The following is an 18,306-nucleotide window of genomic DNA, read 5'->3' on the forward strand; positions in this document are numbered from 1 at the left end:
GGCAGACTTCCGGTCCTCCCAACTATCCCCCCCCAGGTTCAGGGAGGGCTGGAGATCCTGTGGGTCTCCAGCCCCCCCCCCAAACCCCCAGAAAATGGTCCCGGCCAAACCCCCCCCCTCCCAGTCAGCGACTGGGGGGGGGGGGGCTGGAGGTCTGGCGGCCCTCCAGCCCACCCCAAATCCCCCCCCAGTATTGTCTGCTGAATCCCTGGTGGTCCAGCATGAAAAAGAACCCCCTCACGGCCCCCCTACCTTAGTTGGAGGAGGAAGGTAGTCTGCCTCCCTCCTCTTCCTTGGGTTGATGATGCCACAAAATGGCAACACCGAGCCCCGCCCAGTGCATCCTGCGATGCGGTCTGTAGTCCCACCCCGCGCATCCCAGGATGCACTGGGAGGGGCTGGGCGCTGCCATTTTGTGGCATCATCAACCCAAAGCAGGCTACCATCCTCCTCCAACTAAGGTAGGGGGGCCGTGAGGGGGTTCTTTTTCACGCTGGACCACCAGGGATTCGGCAGACAATGCTGGGGGGGGGATGGATTTGGGGTGGGCTGGAGGTCCGCCGGACCTCCAGCCCCCCCGTAACTCGCTGGGAGGGGGGGGGGGGTTGGCCGGCAGCCACTGGACCACCAGGGACCATTTTCTGGGGGTTTGGGGGAGCTGGAGACCCACCAGATCTCCAGCCCTCCCTGAACCTGGGGGGGACCAGAGGTCCGCCGGACCTCCAGCCCCCTGTTGGCAGGTTTGCTTTGGGGGGGAACGGGGAGCCTGCCAGCATGCAACTGCATGCTGGACAGGGCTCACCATTCCTCCCAAATGATCTGCAAACCCTAACGCCAGTTTACCCTCTATGTGCTAAGCCCTTATATTCAGTGGAAATAACTGGATATTTTGTGCTGAATTACCATCCAGGAGTAGCTTTGAATATCAGGGGAGGGGGTGTCAGGATTTAAATCCAGCTTTTATCATTGACATTCCTTGTGACCTTGAACAAGTTCCTTTATCTTCTCTAGTCAAAAAAAAAAAAAAAATATATATATACACATACTAGTAAAAAAAAAGGCCCGTTTCTGACACATATGAAACAGGCGCTAGCAAGGTTTTCCTCCGAGTGTGTATGTTTGAGAGAGTATATGTGAGAGTGACTGTGTGTGTGAGAGAGAGTGAATGTGCCAGTGTGTGTGTGTGTGAGAGAGTGAGTGACTCTGGGTGCGAGTGTGTCTGTGACAGAGAGAGTGTATGTGTCAGAATGAGAGTGTATGCAAGTGCGTATGTGAGACAGTGTGAGAGAGAGTGTGTTTCACAGATACAGTGTCTGCGAGAGAGAGAGTGCGTGTGAGACACAGACTCTCTGTGAGACTGAGTGTATGAGACCAAGAGAGTGTGTGAGTGACTGTGTGACACATAGAGAGTGAATGTGATACAGTGTGAGAGAGAGTGTGTGTGTGAGAGACAGTGTGTGAGTGAGAGAGAGAGAGAAAGACATTGACTGTGTGAGAGAGAGTGTGTGTGTGAGAGACAGTGTGTGAGTGAGAGAGAGAGAGAAAGACATTGACTGTGTGAGAGAGAGTGTGTGTGTGAGAGACAGTGTGTGAGTGAGAGAGAGAGAGAAAGACATTGACTGTGTGAGAGAGAGAGAGAGAGAGAGAGAGAGAGAGAGAGAGAGAGAGAGAGAGAGAGAGAGAGAGAGTGAGTGAGAGTGTGTGTGACAGAGATACCTCCCCCTCTCTCTCTCTCTCTGGTGTCTGAGCATTACTGTACAGGACGCTGAGCTCTGGCTGTGCTTCGGGGAACTGATCAATCCTATTTAATAGAATGCACCTCCAACATTCTGAAGCCGAGAAACCTCATGTGGTTGGTCACTTCTGCTTGTGACGAACCCGGAAGTACATGATGTCAATTCAGGAGATGGATACAGAGAGCAGGAATGCCTAAGCCATGCAGTCAGCTTCAGAATGTTGGAGGTGCCTTTTATTATATAGGATATATATATATATAGTTTGATTTATATACAACCAAACTAAATGGAAACCCGGGCAAGAACACTGAAACTCGAAGAATAATGTGCTCAAAATATCTTGCAGAAATGCTGAAAAAAGTCTAATGTAAGTGTAGAAATACCTGAAAACCACACAACCATGCTCCTTGACCCACTTATTCCAGAGCAGGCAAGTTCCTAACACTGGTCAAAAAACTCTATCATCAATGTCAAGAACATGGAATATCAAATGTGGAGCCAGATATACACACCTGCACCGCACTTAATACCTCTCTTCTAAGTATCTCCACTTGGGCGCAACTACACTTTAGCATGCCTACACCGGGCATGCCTACATTTTGGCGTACCTATGTCTGGGCGCCTACACTTTGGGCACGTCTACTCTGACGTCAGATGCCTTCACTTTAAAACCAGGGACTTCTCACTACTTCATTGCCTCAGCTACTACCTTCCTGGTGTCTGGTGCGTTTTTCTTGTTGCTGTTCTTCCTTGCTGATTTCTGCTTGAACCGGACCTCTGCTGGATTGCTGCCTGACCCGACTACTGCCTGGACCTGACTTCTGCTGGATCACCGCGTGCCTTGACCACTGCCCAGACCCGACCACTGCTGGATCACCGCCTGCCCTGACCTCTGTCTGGAACTGACCACTGCAGGATCTCCACTTGCCCTGACCTCTGTCTGTAACTGACTTCTGCTTAGCTCTGTCCTCGCCTCCTTCAGTCTAAGCCCGAGACCTCTCTCTCTTGCCCGACTCCCTAAGTCCTGTTTACCACCTGAACCCAGGGGTTCAACCGTGGGGACCAGTGGTCGCTGCAGGTGAAGCGTTGGGCTTCTGACTGCTCGTCCCTTGATCAGCCCAAGGGCTCACTTCTATTCCTGACATTGTGATAATCAATTTATTCAAAATTATTTTATTTAGCAATGAATTTAGCAAAAATGTCCAAAAAAGCGTAACTCAGCAGTTCTCACAATAATGTAAATATGGGTGCTGTATCAGGGAAATCCCCTGTCCACATAATATATTCACAACTGTACTTGGCTTTGAAATCCAGAGTCCATCAACTTCATCAGCCATAGAGCATCATCCAGAAATCTCAAAATGTCCCAAAAGGTTTGTCACAAATAGGGGCTGCCTCAGGGGAAGAGCTGCGCCTCTGTATCACAGTTCACCAGCTCTCACAATGGCTGCAAAAACAAAAACACACCGATTAAAAAAACCACCAGCACAAGACTCAGACAGGTCCCTCCCATCAGCAATGATGTACGCACATTGAAAAAAACCTCACTCCATTCAATAGCAATGGTCAACCTTGAGGACTTTTTCTCCACTTATACATCTATTAGGAGTTCCACAAGATATTCTGGGCACATTAGTATTTGACTTTCTGATTTATGTAACCCATTTTGTGCTTATGAGAAATACCATTGACATGGTACCTATTTTAGTATACCAGTAATGGGATCTTCTCTTATGCCTCTGTCTCCCCTACAGACTAAGGAGTGTGAAGATGGAGCAGAGAAAACTGAGTGACCAAGCTAACACACTGGTTGACCTTTCCAAGGCAAGTCTTTCACCTTCTCCCCTCATATCCTGACACACATACATTGTGCAGAAATTCCCAAACATAATGGAGCTTGATGACGCAGTTCATCATTGAAGTTGAACCAAAGCATCTTTCTGCATACTAGAAGCTGAGTGGATCTGATATTACAGATGTTCATCCACTCCAGAGAAGCCTTCCAAATTAGGGAGCAGGTGCAAACAGTTTCTTTGTTTGAAATCTGACAGAAGAGTTAACATGGACCCTTCAGGCAGAGAAGGGAGTGTCAATCTGCTGCACACAGAGCCCATTACTTCTTTCTCTCTCAGAGGGGGTTCAAGAACGCACTGCTTCAATGTTTTAATTCCACTTTTGGGCTATTCCTAGCCCTTTGTCACTAAGCAACAGAAATAAGAATGCTCTAGTCATGTACAGTAGGTATCTCTCCCAGGATATCTGTGGCCTAAAAGACAGAGAAGTTTTCACAGTATCTTAAAGAAAGGATGAATAACAAGAAAAACAACAACAGGGACTTATGAGTATGCCCGATAATATTTCCTCATCCATTTCATCAAGCTTTTAATTGGGTTAAATGTAAACCTTTCTTTACCGCATACAGTTCAAGCTTCTCCTACTAACCTACAAATGCACTCGATCTGCAGCCCCTCCTTACCTCTCTACCCTCATCTCCCCTTACGTTCCTACCCGTAACCTCCGCTCTCTAGACAAATCCCTCCTTTCAGTACCCTTCTCCACCACCGCCAACTCCAGGCTCCGCCCTTTCTGCCTTGCCTCACCTCAAGCGTGGAACAAACTCCCTGAGCCCATACGCCAAGCCCCTTCCCTGCCCATCTTCAAATCACTGCTCAAAGCCCACCTCTTCAATGTCGCCTTCGGCACCTAATCACCACACCTATACTCAGAAATCTAGACTACACCAACTTGACATTTTGTCCTTTAGATTGTAAGCTCATCTGAGCAGGGACCGTCCTTCTTTGTTAAATTGTACAGCGCTGCGTAACCCTAGTAGCGCTCTAGAAATGTTAAGTAGTAGTAGTAGTAGTATATTTCCTTGGATTCCCACAGCTCTTCTAGTGATGGGGGGGGTTAATGTTTCTTTTTATTGATTGCCTTGTGTATCGCTTGTCCTTTAATTTCAGATTGTAGTTTGGTAATAAATAGAAATAAATCAAAACATAGAAAAGAAAATAAGTTGATACCTTTTTTATTGGACTAAACACATATTTTGATTAGCTTTCGAAGGTATCCTTTCTTCTTCAGATCGGATATAAGCAAATGTTGATAAATATCAGAATATAAAGTGAAACACAGAGGCATTCCAATGACAATCTCACAGGAAAGTGGAAGGGTAGGTTAGGTGAGAAACAGGGGAAGCTGGGTGGATGAGAGACAGAGAGAGATGGATGGCAGATAAGAGAGTGACAAAGTAGTAGAATAGAAAGCCCAGATCTTTAAGTCAAGTCCTTTCTGGTGGGTGTCAAAATATTTCATCATTTTGACTTCAAAGGTCTTACGTTCCTGGATTGTCTTAAAATTTCCTTTCAGTTTTCTTACCATAACATCACTGATACAATGTTCTGGTTTTGTAAAGTGCTGTCCCATTAGAGTGCTTAATATTTTGTCTGTGTAAATTGAACCGTGTCTTTAGCATCTGGCTTGTTTCTTTGAAAGCGAATTAAAAGATCTATTAAGGACAGCTGTAGTAGTTGGTGATTCAATTATTAGGCATGTAGATAGCTGGGTAGTTGGTGGAGGTGAGGACTGCCTGGTCACTTGCCTGCTTGGTGCAAAGGTGGCAGACCTCACGCGTCACCTGGATAGGATTTTAGATAGTGCTGGGGAGGAGTTGGCTGTCTTAGTAAATGAGGGTACCAATGACATTGGAAAACGTGGGAGAGGTTCTGCAAGCCAAATTTAGGCTCTTAGGTAGAAAGCTCAAATCCAGAACCTCTAGGGTAGCATTTTCTGAAGTGCAACCCATTCCACGCACAGAGCCCAAAAGACAGGCAGAGTCCCGGAGTCTCAATGCATGGATGAGGTGATGGTGCAGGGAGGAGGGTTTTAGACTCGTAAGGAACAAAGCAACTTTCTGGGGAAGGGTGAGACTATTCCGGAAGGACGGGTTCCACCTTGACCAGGGTGGGACCAGGCTGCTGGCACTGGCATTTATAAAGGAGACAGAGCAGTTTTAAAACTAGAAGCTGGGGGAAGGCCGAAAGTCGCTCAAAAATGCATGGTTCAAAACAAGGTATCTTTCAAAGGTATCACCAAAACAGCGAAGATAGGGTATCCTGAAAGCGAGGTTGCAAAAGAGACCATAGTAGATCAGGTCACCTTAAGTAAAAATCAGACAGAAGATTGCAAAATAATACTGTCAAGTACTGAGCATGATGTAAATAGGAAAAACAAACATAGTTTGAAATGTCTATATGCAAATGCCAGAAGCCTAAGAAATAAGATGGGAGAGTTAGAATATATTGCACTAAATAAAAAATTAGATATAAATAGACTTCTCTGAGAGCTGATGGAAGGTGGATAACCAGTGGGAAACTGTCATACCGGGGTACAAATTATATCATAGTGATAGGGTGGATCGAATTGGTGGAGGGGTAGCTTTGTATGTTAAGAAGGGCCTTGAATCAAATAGATTGAAAATTCTGCAGGAAACAAAACATCTTGGAATCTCTATGGATTGAAATTCTATGTGTAAAGGGGAAAAGGATAGTGATAGGAGTGTACTACCGTCCGCCTGGCCAGGGTGAACAGACAGATATAGAAATGTTATCAGAAATTTGGGAGGCTAACAAATTGGGCAATACGATAATAATGGGTGATTTCAATTACCCCGATATTGACTGGGTAAATGTAACATCAGGGCATGCTAGGGAGGTAAAATTCCTTGACGAAATCAAGGACTGCTTTATGGAGCAGCTGATACAGGAGCCAACGAGAGAAGGAAAAATTCTAGACCTAGGCCTTAGTGGAGTGCATGATCTGGTGAAGGACGTAATGGTGCTGGGGTCGTTTGATAACAGTGGTAATAATATGATCATATTTGATATCGGCTTTGAAGTAAGTACACACAAGAAATGCAATACGTTAACATTTAACTTTCAAAAGGAGACTATGATAAAATGAGAAGAATGGTGAAAAAAAAAACTAGAGGAGCAGCTACGAAGGTAAAAAATTTACATCAGGCTTGGATGCTGTTCAAAAATATCAACCTGGAAGCCCTGGCCAAACATATTCCGTGTATTAAAAAAGGAGGACGGAAGACAGCTGGCATGGTTAAAAAGTGAGGTGAAGGAAGCTATTAGAGCTAAAAGAAAATCCTTCAGAAAATGGAAGAAGGAACCGACTGAAAATAGTAAGAAACAGCATAAGGAATGTCAAGTCAAATGCAAAATGCTGATAAGGAAGGCAAAGAGCAGGGCTTTTTTTTGAGGAGATACTTGGGGGTACTGAGTACCGGCACCTTTTCCATTGTCTGCTAAAATTGACCCATGGACCCCAAGCTTTAATGAAAGAGCTTAGGCTCTACACAACAATTCAGCCTTGTCATAGTTTCTGTGACTGGTTGCAGGAGGCCTGGCTATTGTGGGTGGCTTTCTCAGTGATCACCCCCACCCTTGAAGGGTGGCCTGGCATTTGAGTACTGGCACCTTTTTTGCTAGAAAAGATGCACTGGCAAAGAGAGACTTTGAAAAAAAGATTGTGTTGGAGGCAAAAAACACAAAGTAAAATTTTTTTTAGGTATGTTAAAAGTAAGAGGCCGGCAAAAGAATCAGTTGGCCTGCTAGATGACCAGGGGTAAAAGGGGCAATCAGGGAAGACAAAGCCATAGCAGACAGATTAAATGAATTCTTTGCTTCGGTCTTCACCAAGGAAGATTTGGGATAGATATCGGTGCCAGAAATGGTATTCAAAGCTGATGAGTCAGAAAAACTGAATGAAATCTCTATAAACCTGGGGGATGTAATGGAACAATTTGAAAATGAAAAAGAGTAGCAAATCTTCTGAACCAGACTATTCATTCCCGAGTACCGATAGAATTGAAAAATGAACTTGCAGAACTACTGTTAATAATATGTAATTTATATTTAAAATCAAGAATGGTCCGGAAGATTGGAGGGTGGCCAATGTAACACCAATTTTTTAAAAAGGTTCCAGAGGTGATCCGGGAAATTATAGACCAGTGAGCCTGACGTCAGTGCCGGGTAAAATGGTACAGTTTATTATAAAGAACAAAATCACTAAGCATTTTCAAAAGCATGGATTAATGAGACAAAGCCAACATGGATTTAGTGAAGGGAAATCTTGCCTCACCAATCTATGAAGCTAGACAGTAGTAAATTTAAAATGAATTAGAGAAAATATTTCTTTACTCATGTGTAATTAAACTCTGGCATTCGTTGCCAGAGAATGTAGTAAAAGCTTTTAGCTTAGCAGGGTTTAAAAAAACGTTTGGCTGGCTTTCTAAAAGAAAGGTCCATAGACCATTATTAAAATAGACTTGTAGAAAATCCACTGCTTATTTCTAGAATTAGCAGCATAAAACGTATTACACTGTTTTGGGATCTTGCCAGGTACTTGCGTCTTGGATTGGCCACTGTTGGAAACAGGATGCTGGGCTTGATGGACCTTTGGTCTGTCTCAGTATGACAATACTTATGTAAGTTAGTCCAATAAAAAGGGTATCATCTCATTTTGTTGTCTCTGTTTTTATTTATATTTATTACTTTTAAAAGTGGTCTAACATGGCTACCACACCACTTTACTCAAGGTTGTAGTTTGAAATTTCAAATTAAACAAGCTGAGTAAATGGACATAAGTAACGACAGACTATAAGTGGACAGATGTAACTGGTGGTACAAATAAAATCTGTATAAGGCATTATCACCTCTTCTTTTTCCCTGACATAACCGATGTACTTTTATAGCCATCTTTTCATCTGACCATGCTTTTGCCCTCCTATTTTTCTTCATCTCTTCCAGCTTTACCAAGTACACTTTTAAGTTATGGTTTGCATTTCTGGTATTTTGTGTATACCCTGTTAATTTATTTTGCTCTTAGTTTGGGGGAAAAGGGATATTAGTAAATCAGTTTTGGGAAGGACGGATAAGAATAGAGAACAGGGGGAGAAGGGATCTTAGGGGAAATAGGAAAGAGAGGAGGTGGACAGGGAAATGAGACAGGACACAAGGGCAGAAAGGGGACCAGTAGTGGCCAGAGATCCAGCTTTAGAACTAAAGATAATCTACTCACTTTCTCTCCCTGACAGCTTCTCTCAATTCATACTGCATAACTCTCTCAATTCTCTCTCCCCCCACACTAACTTCTCCTCTTTCTCGATCCCTTCATTCATACTCCACAGCCCCTTTGATCCCACATGCTCTTGTCCCCATTCCTTAGTGCCCCCATCTGCTCACTGACTCTCTACATGTTTCACCTAAATTGATAAGAGACAGATAGATTGAATACATTGAAACTGTTTAAATTAGTTCATTCACTAACTTCGGTAACTGACTGTACTAATAATTTTGTTACTGGTCTCCCATCTGCCTCTGAATTGGCTGTTTATTTTCAGGAACAGATATGTTCTGTTAGGTATCGTTTACCTGATACACAAGCTATTCAGTCCTATTTGAATATTAATAATATTGATATACCATCAGATCAGTTATGGGAAGTCTTTGAATCTATAACAGTTGCAGATGCTACTAGGTTACTAAAAAACTTCTCACTGCTTTTTATATATATATATATATATATATATATATTTTTTTTTTTTTTTTACTAGGATTTATTTACCACCCTTTTGAAGGAATTATTATTATTTGTTACATTTGTATCCCACATTTTCCCACCTATTTGCAGGCTCAATGTGGCTTACATAATACCGTAGGCGTACGCCAAGCCGATAAGAACAAATACAAAGTGGTATTATGGTAGAATAAGATAATTGTGTTACAGACATATTTGGGAATTCACTCATGGCGGTGTACAGTAAGAATAAATCAAACATGAGCAATAGGCAATTACAGCAGTAAAAATATTCAAACAATACAAAGTATGGCATAGAGGGGCATAATCGAATGCGAACGCCCATCTTCATGGGCGTCTATGTCCAAAAACGGGTACGTGAAGAAGCGGGACAGACCGTATTTTCAAAAAAAATGGGCCATCTTTTGTTTCGAAAATATGGTTTGGACGGACCAAATGCCATGGATTTGGTCCTTTCTGAGCTGGGCGGTTTTTTTTTTTTTTTTGCGATAATGGAAAATAAAAACGTCCATCTCAGAAACGTCCTAATCCAAGCCATTTGGTCATGGGAGGGACAAATGTACAACACTGCCATAGCTCTTAGGGGTGAAGGGGGCAACTACATTTGGGTACAGTGGGTTTCAGAGGCCTCCCATTTACCACCACAAGTGTTACAGGTGGGGGGGATAGGCCTGGGTCTGCCTGCCTGTAGTGCACTGCAGTACCCACTAAAAGTGCTCCAGGGACAGGGCTTGTTGCTGCTGTATAACCTTGGCACACCAGTTGACACCTGAAGACTAATGTCTCAGAAAACGTCCTTTATTGGAATAAGCACGTTTACTCACAGTTCACTGCAGATCAGAGGTTGTGCCCCACTGGCAAAGAGTCTCCCTGGTACTGAGATTAGCAGTAGGTCAGAGCTGGCAGAATGCTGTACAATGCCCTCTTTCAGCAACATTCAAGGTAAGAACTAAGTGCTGTAACATGGCTAAGACATGAACGGGATCTAAAACTGGCTTACAAAAATGGCCACTACCTCATGGACTACCGGAAACAAAGCAGGGCACACTCTGACCCAGTAAGCAGGGGGAAAAGCACCATGGGAGTAGAGCCTACCAACTACCAACTATTGTGAGCATGTAACACAAGCTAGTGGAATCATGGAGCCCAATACCCTATACCCACCACAATGCATTGTTGATGTGACTCTGCAGTGCCCTTAACAGAAAAGGTGTCACACTCACCTGAGAGCCACATCAGAACCAGGGAAAGGCTGTCACAGGATAGAACACATTCTGCTGTTATGGAGGTGGGTACGGCATTTGACGCTGGCATACAGGCTGGGAAAAAAAGTTTGTAAAGTTTTTTTTTTTTGGTGGGAGGGGGTTAGTGACCACTGGGGGAGTCAGGGGAGGTGATCCCTGATTCCCTCCAGTGGTCATCTGGTCAGTTGGGGCACTTTTTGGGGACTTGTTCGTGAAAAAAAAGTGACCCAAAATCGCGGTAAAAACGCCTTTTTTTTCGATTATCAGCTAAAGACGCCCATCTCTCCTCGGCCGGTAACCATGCCCCAGTTCCGCCTTCGCCACGCCTCCGACATGCCCCCGTCAACTTTATTCGTTCTTGCGACGGAGTGCAGTTGAAGACGCCCAAAATCGGCTTTTGATTATACCGATTTGGGCGCCCGCAAGAGAAAGACGTCCATCTCCCGATTTAGGTCAGAATATGGGCGTTTTTCTCTTTTGATTATAAGGTGGATAGTATACTACTTACAATGTCAACAGAATACATAATAGAATATTTTAATTGACAGTAAAAGATATAAGCAGAGACGGAACATAAGTACATAAGTATTGCCATACTGGGAAAGACCAAAGGTCCATCGAGCCCAGCATCCTGTTTCCAACAGTAGCCAATCCAGGTCACAAATACCCGGCAAGATCCCAAAAATGTGCAAAACATTTTATACTGCTTATCCCAGAAATAGTGGATTTTCCCCAAGTCCATTTAATAACGGTCTATGGACTTTTCCTTTAGGAAGCCGTCCAAACCTTTTTAAAACTCTGCTAAGCTAATCGCCTTTACCACATTCTCTGGCAACGAATTCCAGAGTTTAATTACACGTTGAGTGAAGAAAAATTTTCTCCGATTCGTTTTAAATTTACTACATTGTAGCTTCATTGCATGCCCCCTAGACCTAGTATTTTTGGAAAGCGTTAAACAGACGCTTCACATCTACCCGTTCAACTCCAGTCATTATTTTATAGACCTCTATCATGTCTCCCCTCATATAGATATATGCCCTTCTTATCTTATGAGATCTCCTAGTCTTAGTTTAATGTGTCTTTTTACTAACTGATTAAGGGGCAGATGCACTAAAGCTAAATGAGCCTTTAATGACTCTCCAACGAGGAAAATTTGATCCGTTGCATGCATCAAAGGGCTTTTACCGAGGAAGCCAGCAGCTAACGAAAACGGAATGGAGATGAGCAATTAGTGTGAAAACCCCATTGAAACGACATGCACTAACCTTTTCCGATTGCCTTTACGCAGGAAAAAGGCAGGAAATCTAACGAGAGGTCTGGACCTCTCGTTAGGACAGCTCTGTGCCAGGAAAAATCATTAAGTGAAAAAATAAACAAACTTTGAGCCAATCCCAGCGCATTAGCAGAGCTAAAAGCGCTGTGATTGGTCCAAAGGACGTCAGAAAACACATAAAAAAATAAAAATAAAAAAAGGATCGGGAGGGGGCAAGGGCGCTCATCAGGAGCGTCCTGTACGGGCGGCCTTGCCCCCCCCCCGCTGCTCCCCACTTTCCGCCGCTCCCCCCACCCCGAAAAAGCAAAATTCTAGCAGCCCCTGCCCCCCTCCCTTCCTCGCTACTCTGTCTCACCTCAGCTCCGCCTCCTGACATCCTCCGCCCTGTGCCCCGCCCCCTCTTGGGGTCATCGCCGCCATTCCCCTCCTCCATCGGGCCCCCCTCCCTCGTACCGGGCCTGTGCAGCGCCTCTCTCCTCTGTCCGAAGGCGCTGCACGGGCAAGAAGAAAGCTGATGCCTGCCTTCGCCCAGCTTCTGTCGCGCGTCTTTCTCCTGCTGGGCCCGCCCCTGTCTGACGTCAGTAACCTACGTAGGTTACCGACGTCAGACAGGGGCGGGCCCAGCAGGAGAAAGCAGGAGAAAGACGCGCCATCGAAGCTGGGCGAAGGCAGGCATCAGCTGTCTTCTTGCCCGTGCAGCGCCTTCGGACAGAGGAGAGAGGCGCTGCACGGGCCCGGTAAGAGGGAGGGGGGCCCAATGGAAGAGGGGAATGGCGGCGACGACCCCAAAAGGGGGCGGGGCACAGGACGGAGGATGTCGGGAGGCGGAGCTGAGGTGAGAGAGTAGTGAGGAAGGGAGGGGGGCAGGGGCTGCTTGAATTTTGCTTTTTTGGGGTGGGGGGAGCGGCGGAAAGTGGGGAGCAGCGGGGGGGGGGGCAAGGCCGTCCGTACAGGACGCTCCTGATGAGCGCCCTTGCCCCCTCCCGACCCTTTTTTTTTATTTTTGTTTTGATTTGGGAGCCATGTGCTTTTGATTTGACTGTGTTTTGACTGTTTGTGGCATGCGCAGAGCAGCTAACATAACGCTTGGCTGCTCTGCGCATGATTTGGGGGCCGATTAACGATGTGTATTGTGATTCTTTGATACATTGTACGTTTCTATACCGATCTGAGCATGTGTGACTTTTTTTTTTGGTGCATTCTTCGTTTTTTAAAAATCGTTAGGGCCTTTAACGATTTTGATTTTTTTTAAGTTTGCTTGATGCATCTACCCCTAAATGTACAGTTTCAATCAGGTAAATTTCCCTCTCTACGAGATGGTATTGTCTTGACTCCAATATTCAAGAATCCTCAAAGCAGTGTTCGAAAGCTAGTAAATTATAGACCAGTGGCATCCATCCAGTGGTGTGCTGGAAAATTTTTTAACAACAGGCTCTCTCTCTGGGCATAGCCAGCCATACAATGTTGGGGGGGGGGGGGGGTGAGGCCAAGGTGGATTGGAGGGCAACGCACTGTTCACTCTCTCCTCCGCCCCCCATGCGAGCATGCAAAGCATACCTTTGCTGGCAGGGATGCCGACTATCTTTCTCTTTTGATCTAGGCACAGGGAAAAAAAAAGATTTTAAATGCTCCCAGGTTTCAACCTAATTCACGTTTAATGTGGGAATATAAATGTCATAAATAACTTAAAATAAGTAAATAAATAGAAACTCTGGATGTTGAGCACCTGATTCTCATAATAGGATATCTGTTTTAGTGGCTCTTTCCAGGAGAAAAAAAAAACTCTGCATGAATACAATAAGTGCTAGAGTGTCCCTATAACCAGCCCCTCCTCCAAATGACACACTAATTACGATTTATAACAATTTACTACTCTACCTATGAAAAGCTGGCATGTTTGAACATACAAGTGAGATTAAATAAACATGCTACCAACATTAAAGAACAACAACATGGATGCAGCAGCTCAAAGGACTGTTTGCTTTGTTTGGGATGATGGCTGCGTGGGGTAGGGGAAAGAGACAAACCTCTGCGGAATCTTGACTTAATATGTCTTCTGTTCTCAATCTAACCTCTTTGAGCTGCAGCCCTGCAATCTTTTTTTCTGTTTTTGCTGCCACTGCTGAAAAAGCAGCAGTGGTGGCCGCAGCAGTGGGAGGTTGGGTGGGAATGGGTTGAGCCTGGTGTGCCTCCTGGTCCTTCCATTCCAACGCCTGTGCTCTTGTCTCTATGATACTTGATAATTGAATCTTGAGCATTGTAATCAAAATACACCTTCAATGTCTGAGCTCCAAACCACCTCCAGTTCCACAAGACCTTGTTTCGTTGTCTTCCTCGGGAACCAGCATTGGAAACTTTATCATGGTATCCTCATGAGACCACTGCAAGGGGGTCGCTAGCACCTTTGAGTCTGGCACCAGCAGGGCGGGAATGACTGGGGATTGTTCCCGATGGGGAGCTCTTGGGGTGAGTGATATGAGTGGAGCTTCGGAGGAAGGAGGAATTGATGCGAGGAGGCTTATGATCAGCTGGGCTTTTTGAGCTACGGAAAGTGATATGGGGAGAGCTAGAGCAGCAAAATAATGCCTAACCCCTTTAAGATGTGGCCCTGAAGCATTGGGTTAGCGGCCCAAGTTCCTGGACAGTACGATTAATGCTGCTTGTGAGGTTGATCACAAGCGATGTTATTCATGTACAGCAGAACTGCCACAGGTTACTGACTCCTGCAGCCCAACTTTTACCACAACTTAAAAACTACCCCCCTTAATGTGTAAAAGGGGTACTGTGCACAGTATATTCAGGGACATACCATGAAGACATTTGACACAGATACCATCTCCTTGTCAGACATATACATCCAGGAAAAAGTGCAATAGAAGCTTTCTCCTTTTGCAGTCATTTCCTCTAGAGTTTTAGCACAGTTCTTATCTTGAATTTAAAGATATTCTCTCTCACCAACAAGAGTTGTACTGGTATATAATGACGACATTAAACCAATCATGTAACCCAAACAATGCAAACTAGCAAGACGATGATTGCACACTGTTTGAAAAGAAACACAAATAAAGACTTAATAAAAAGATACATTAGATTGACTGCAGTAGAAATAATAGATTGATAGATAAGGTACGATGCAATGAAATAGTTCGATACATCACTGTTGCCGGCTTCCTTTCTTCTCCCGGGCCGGTACTTCGGTGGCCTGAAGCAAGAACCTTGAGCTGCAATCCTCATGCTTGTGGCAGGGCAAAACAAAAAACAGTATGAAACCGTGCGCGGGGCCGTCCTGCACGCGCTGCTGCCAGCTTCCTTCCTCCTCCCTCCCCTCAGGATGTAACTTCCTGTTTTGGAGAGGGAGGAGGAAGGGAGCCGGCAGCAGCACACGCAGGGCTACGACCCCGTGCACGGTTTCAAACTGTTTTTTGTTTTGCTTCAAGGGTCGGACTCGGAGTGAGATGTCCAGCCACAGGGCAGCTGGAGCTGACACTGCCAGGAAGGGACCTGAGCCACCCCAGCCCAAATTATGGGAGCCAGTTTAACAACCGGCTCCCCAAATTCTTTAAAAAAATAACAAACGGCTCTGGCGATTCGGTGCAAGCCGGCTCTAGCATACCACTGCATCCATCCCTCTATTTGTTAAAGTGATGGAGGGATGGGTAACTGAAAATTTTGATATTTTTTTCCTGGACAATTTTCAATTGTTGCATGGGTCCCAATAAGGATTTCATTGGGGTTTTAGCACTGAGACTGTGGTCTGCTCCCTGGTTACATCTGGTCAAAGGCTTTTAAGTTAAGGTCAGAGTTCTATTATAGTTCAATTTTACCTGTCCAGCCCTTTTGACCTGGTGGATCATGGTGTCTTGCTTTCTCTTCTTGATTCATTAGGGTATCAAGGTTTTGTTGTATCTTAGTTTCAAGGATTTCTAACCAGATCATATAAGGTTAGGATGCAAGGTGAATTTTCTGACTCATGGGATGCTGTACGTGGAGTGCCTCAGGGGTCTCCCCTTTCACCCCTGTTGTTTAACATTCTGATGCAACCTTTAGCAAAATATTTGGGATTACTTAAATTGCAGTACTATATATACGAGGATGATATTACAGTGTTGATACCTTTTATCCCAGATAATTTACTCCATTAAGCCAATTTGTTGTGTTGCTTACAGGTGGTTGATGCCTGGGTACTCTCATTTAAACTGAGGTTAAATAAAGAAAAACAACAACTAAGTTTCCTTGGATTGGTTCTCTGACCTTTCTGAAAGATAATCCTATTGTTAAGGTTGATAATTTTGACTTGAACCTTGATTCAGTTTCAGGAGTGTTAGGTGTGGAATTAGATACTCAACTTTCTTTTAATATTCAGGTTAATAAGGTGGTTTGTAAATCTTTTTTCTTACTCAAGAAGCTGCCGGTTATCCGTAAATATTTTGAACTAGCTGTGTTTCGTTTAGTGGTACAGTCGTCAATACTGCCATTACTGGTGTATTGCATTTCCATCTACACTGATTGCACAAAAGCTCTAAAACCGAAGTTACAGAGGGTGCAAAACGCTGCAGTTATTTTTTTGGCAAATAAATATGATTCCATTTCCCCTCTTAAGTTACAACTGCTCTGGTTGCCAGTGGAGACCAGGTTACAGTTCAAGATTTGGTTTTGACTTTTAAAGCTTTCTATGGAGATTCCCCAGATTATTTAATTGATCATTTGTTTTTTTCTTAATAGAAATTGCAGTGGATTTACCAGAAATCTTTTTATGTTAGAATTACCTACTGTTCATCAAGTAAAAGCCATGCACTCTTTACAGTCCTCGTTAACATATCAGGCAGCCTCTAGTCAGAATTCTCTTCCTTCTTTTCTTAGGCAAACATTATTATGAGTTTCAGAAATTATTAAACACTTTTCTTTTTAGAAAATAGTTTCCTTAATCTATAAATGTTAAATTTTGTTTTTGATGATTGAGATTATTTTTGCACAATTATCTGCTCTTTTTCTTATCTGCTTAGAACTTGTTGGTTGTAGCAGGCTATAAGACCTTAATGTAATTTAATCCCCTTACTTGCACTTCTCTGACATCTCTCACTGTTCTCTTGTTCCTACACCAATGCTCTCATTCCCTTATCCATCACAATTTGGTTTGGTGCAGCACTACAGTATCAGCAGCACTGTACTTCAAGCCACACTGTCCTACACCTTAAGGATTATAAGATTTAACATAACGTAGTAAGTGACGGCAGAAAAAGACCTGCACGGTCCATCCAGTCTGCCCAACAAGATAAATTCATATGTGCTACTTTTTGTGTATACCTTACCTTGATTTGTATCTGTCATTTTCAGGGCACAGACCGTATACGTCTGCCCAGCACTATCCCTGCCTCCCAACCACCGGCTCTGGCACAGACCATATAAGTCTGCCAAGCACTATCGATTTATTTGACTCTTTTTGAATAAAAGGGTGTACTATGCTTAATCACTATGCTACATGCCTGTAGACTGCCACTTGATAATTTTGCTGGTATCTTCTCTCTCTCATAGATGCAAAATGTGATGTACGATCTCATCACAGAGTTGAATGATCGGAGCGAGGACCTGGAGAAGCAGATCGGCAGTTTGGAGTCTAAACTGGAACAGATAACTTCCCATTTCAACTCTCTCCCATTGCTTATTGTGGATGCTCTACGACAGCAGCAACAGCAGTTCCTCTCTGCCATGCTTGATGCCAAAGGAATTAGTGTGGCAGTAGGCACCCCTCAAACATCACTGTCTGATAGCCCAATTGGGGTCAGCTCCACATCTTTCCCTACTCCTTACACCAGTTCAAGCAGCTGCTAAGCAGAAACTAAGCTCTGGGGAACAGGCATTTGTGGTTTTTAGAGATGAAAACACATTCTAGTCATCCTTGTTAGAATTATTTAGAACAAATGAAAGAACACACCTGGAGCAACGTGGTTTAGGATCTCGTGTGCGTCTGCTTAGCTGATCATGCAGAAAGAAAACTATATTTTGTGCCAGGTTAACTTCTGGCTTAGTAAAGGGGCAGGTGTGTGGCAGACTGGAGTTCTTCTATAGCAATGGAAAAAATATGTGGAGGAAAGTATTTGTGGAAGAAAAGAAACGTGAGGACCTGAGAATAGGATCACACATGAAAAGGAAAACTGGAGCAGCCAGCTGAGAATGACCAAGTTTATGGATTGTACTGTGTAGCTTAGGGGCGGGAGCTGGTAAGTTTCTCACCACTTGTGCCCTTCATACCCACCTTCAGTGGAAACATTCCGTACAGACAAAACAGTATGAGGTGGAGAATTAAAATAATTTTGACTGCTTCTTCTGCCTGATAGTCACACATGGTCAATAGGATAATATAGGGGTCCTTTTACTAAAGCTTAGTGCGTGCACGAACCGACATGAGCCTGCTAAATGCTGCTTTGTCCTATTTTATGCCTGTGGG

The 18,306-nt window shown here is 44.2% G+C and overlaps 1 protein-coding gene across 1 annotated transcript in view; it reads left to right on the plus strand.

Moving 5' to 3' along the window:
* The window catches only part of KCNN3 (potassium calcium-activated channel subfamily N member 3), an 89,693-nt gene extending 72,003 nt beyond the window's left edge, over positions 1 to 17,690 (plus strand). The window contains exons 7-8 of the mRNA XM_030187507.1: positions 3,491 to 3,560; positions 17,394 to 17,690. Of these exons, the coding sequence (XP_030043367.1) occupies positions 3,491 to 3,560; positions 17,394 to 17,690 (367 nt within the window). The remainder of the gene's footprint in view (positions 1 to 3,490; positions 3,561 to 17,393) is intronic.
* Positions 17,691 to 18,306: the final 616 nt, after the last annotated feature.

Source organism: Microcaecilia unicolor, chromosome 14 (assembly GCF_901765095.1).
Source record: "Microcaecilia unicolor chromosome 14, aMicUni1.1, whole genome shotgun sequence".
NCBI lineage: Eukaryota > Metazoa > Chordata > Amphibia > Gymnophiona > Siphonopidae > Microcaecilia > Microcaecilia unicolor.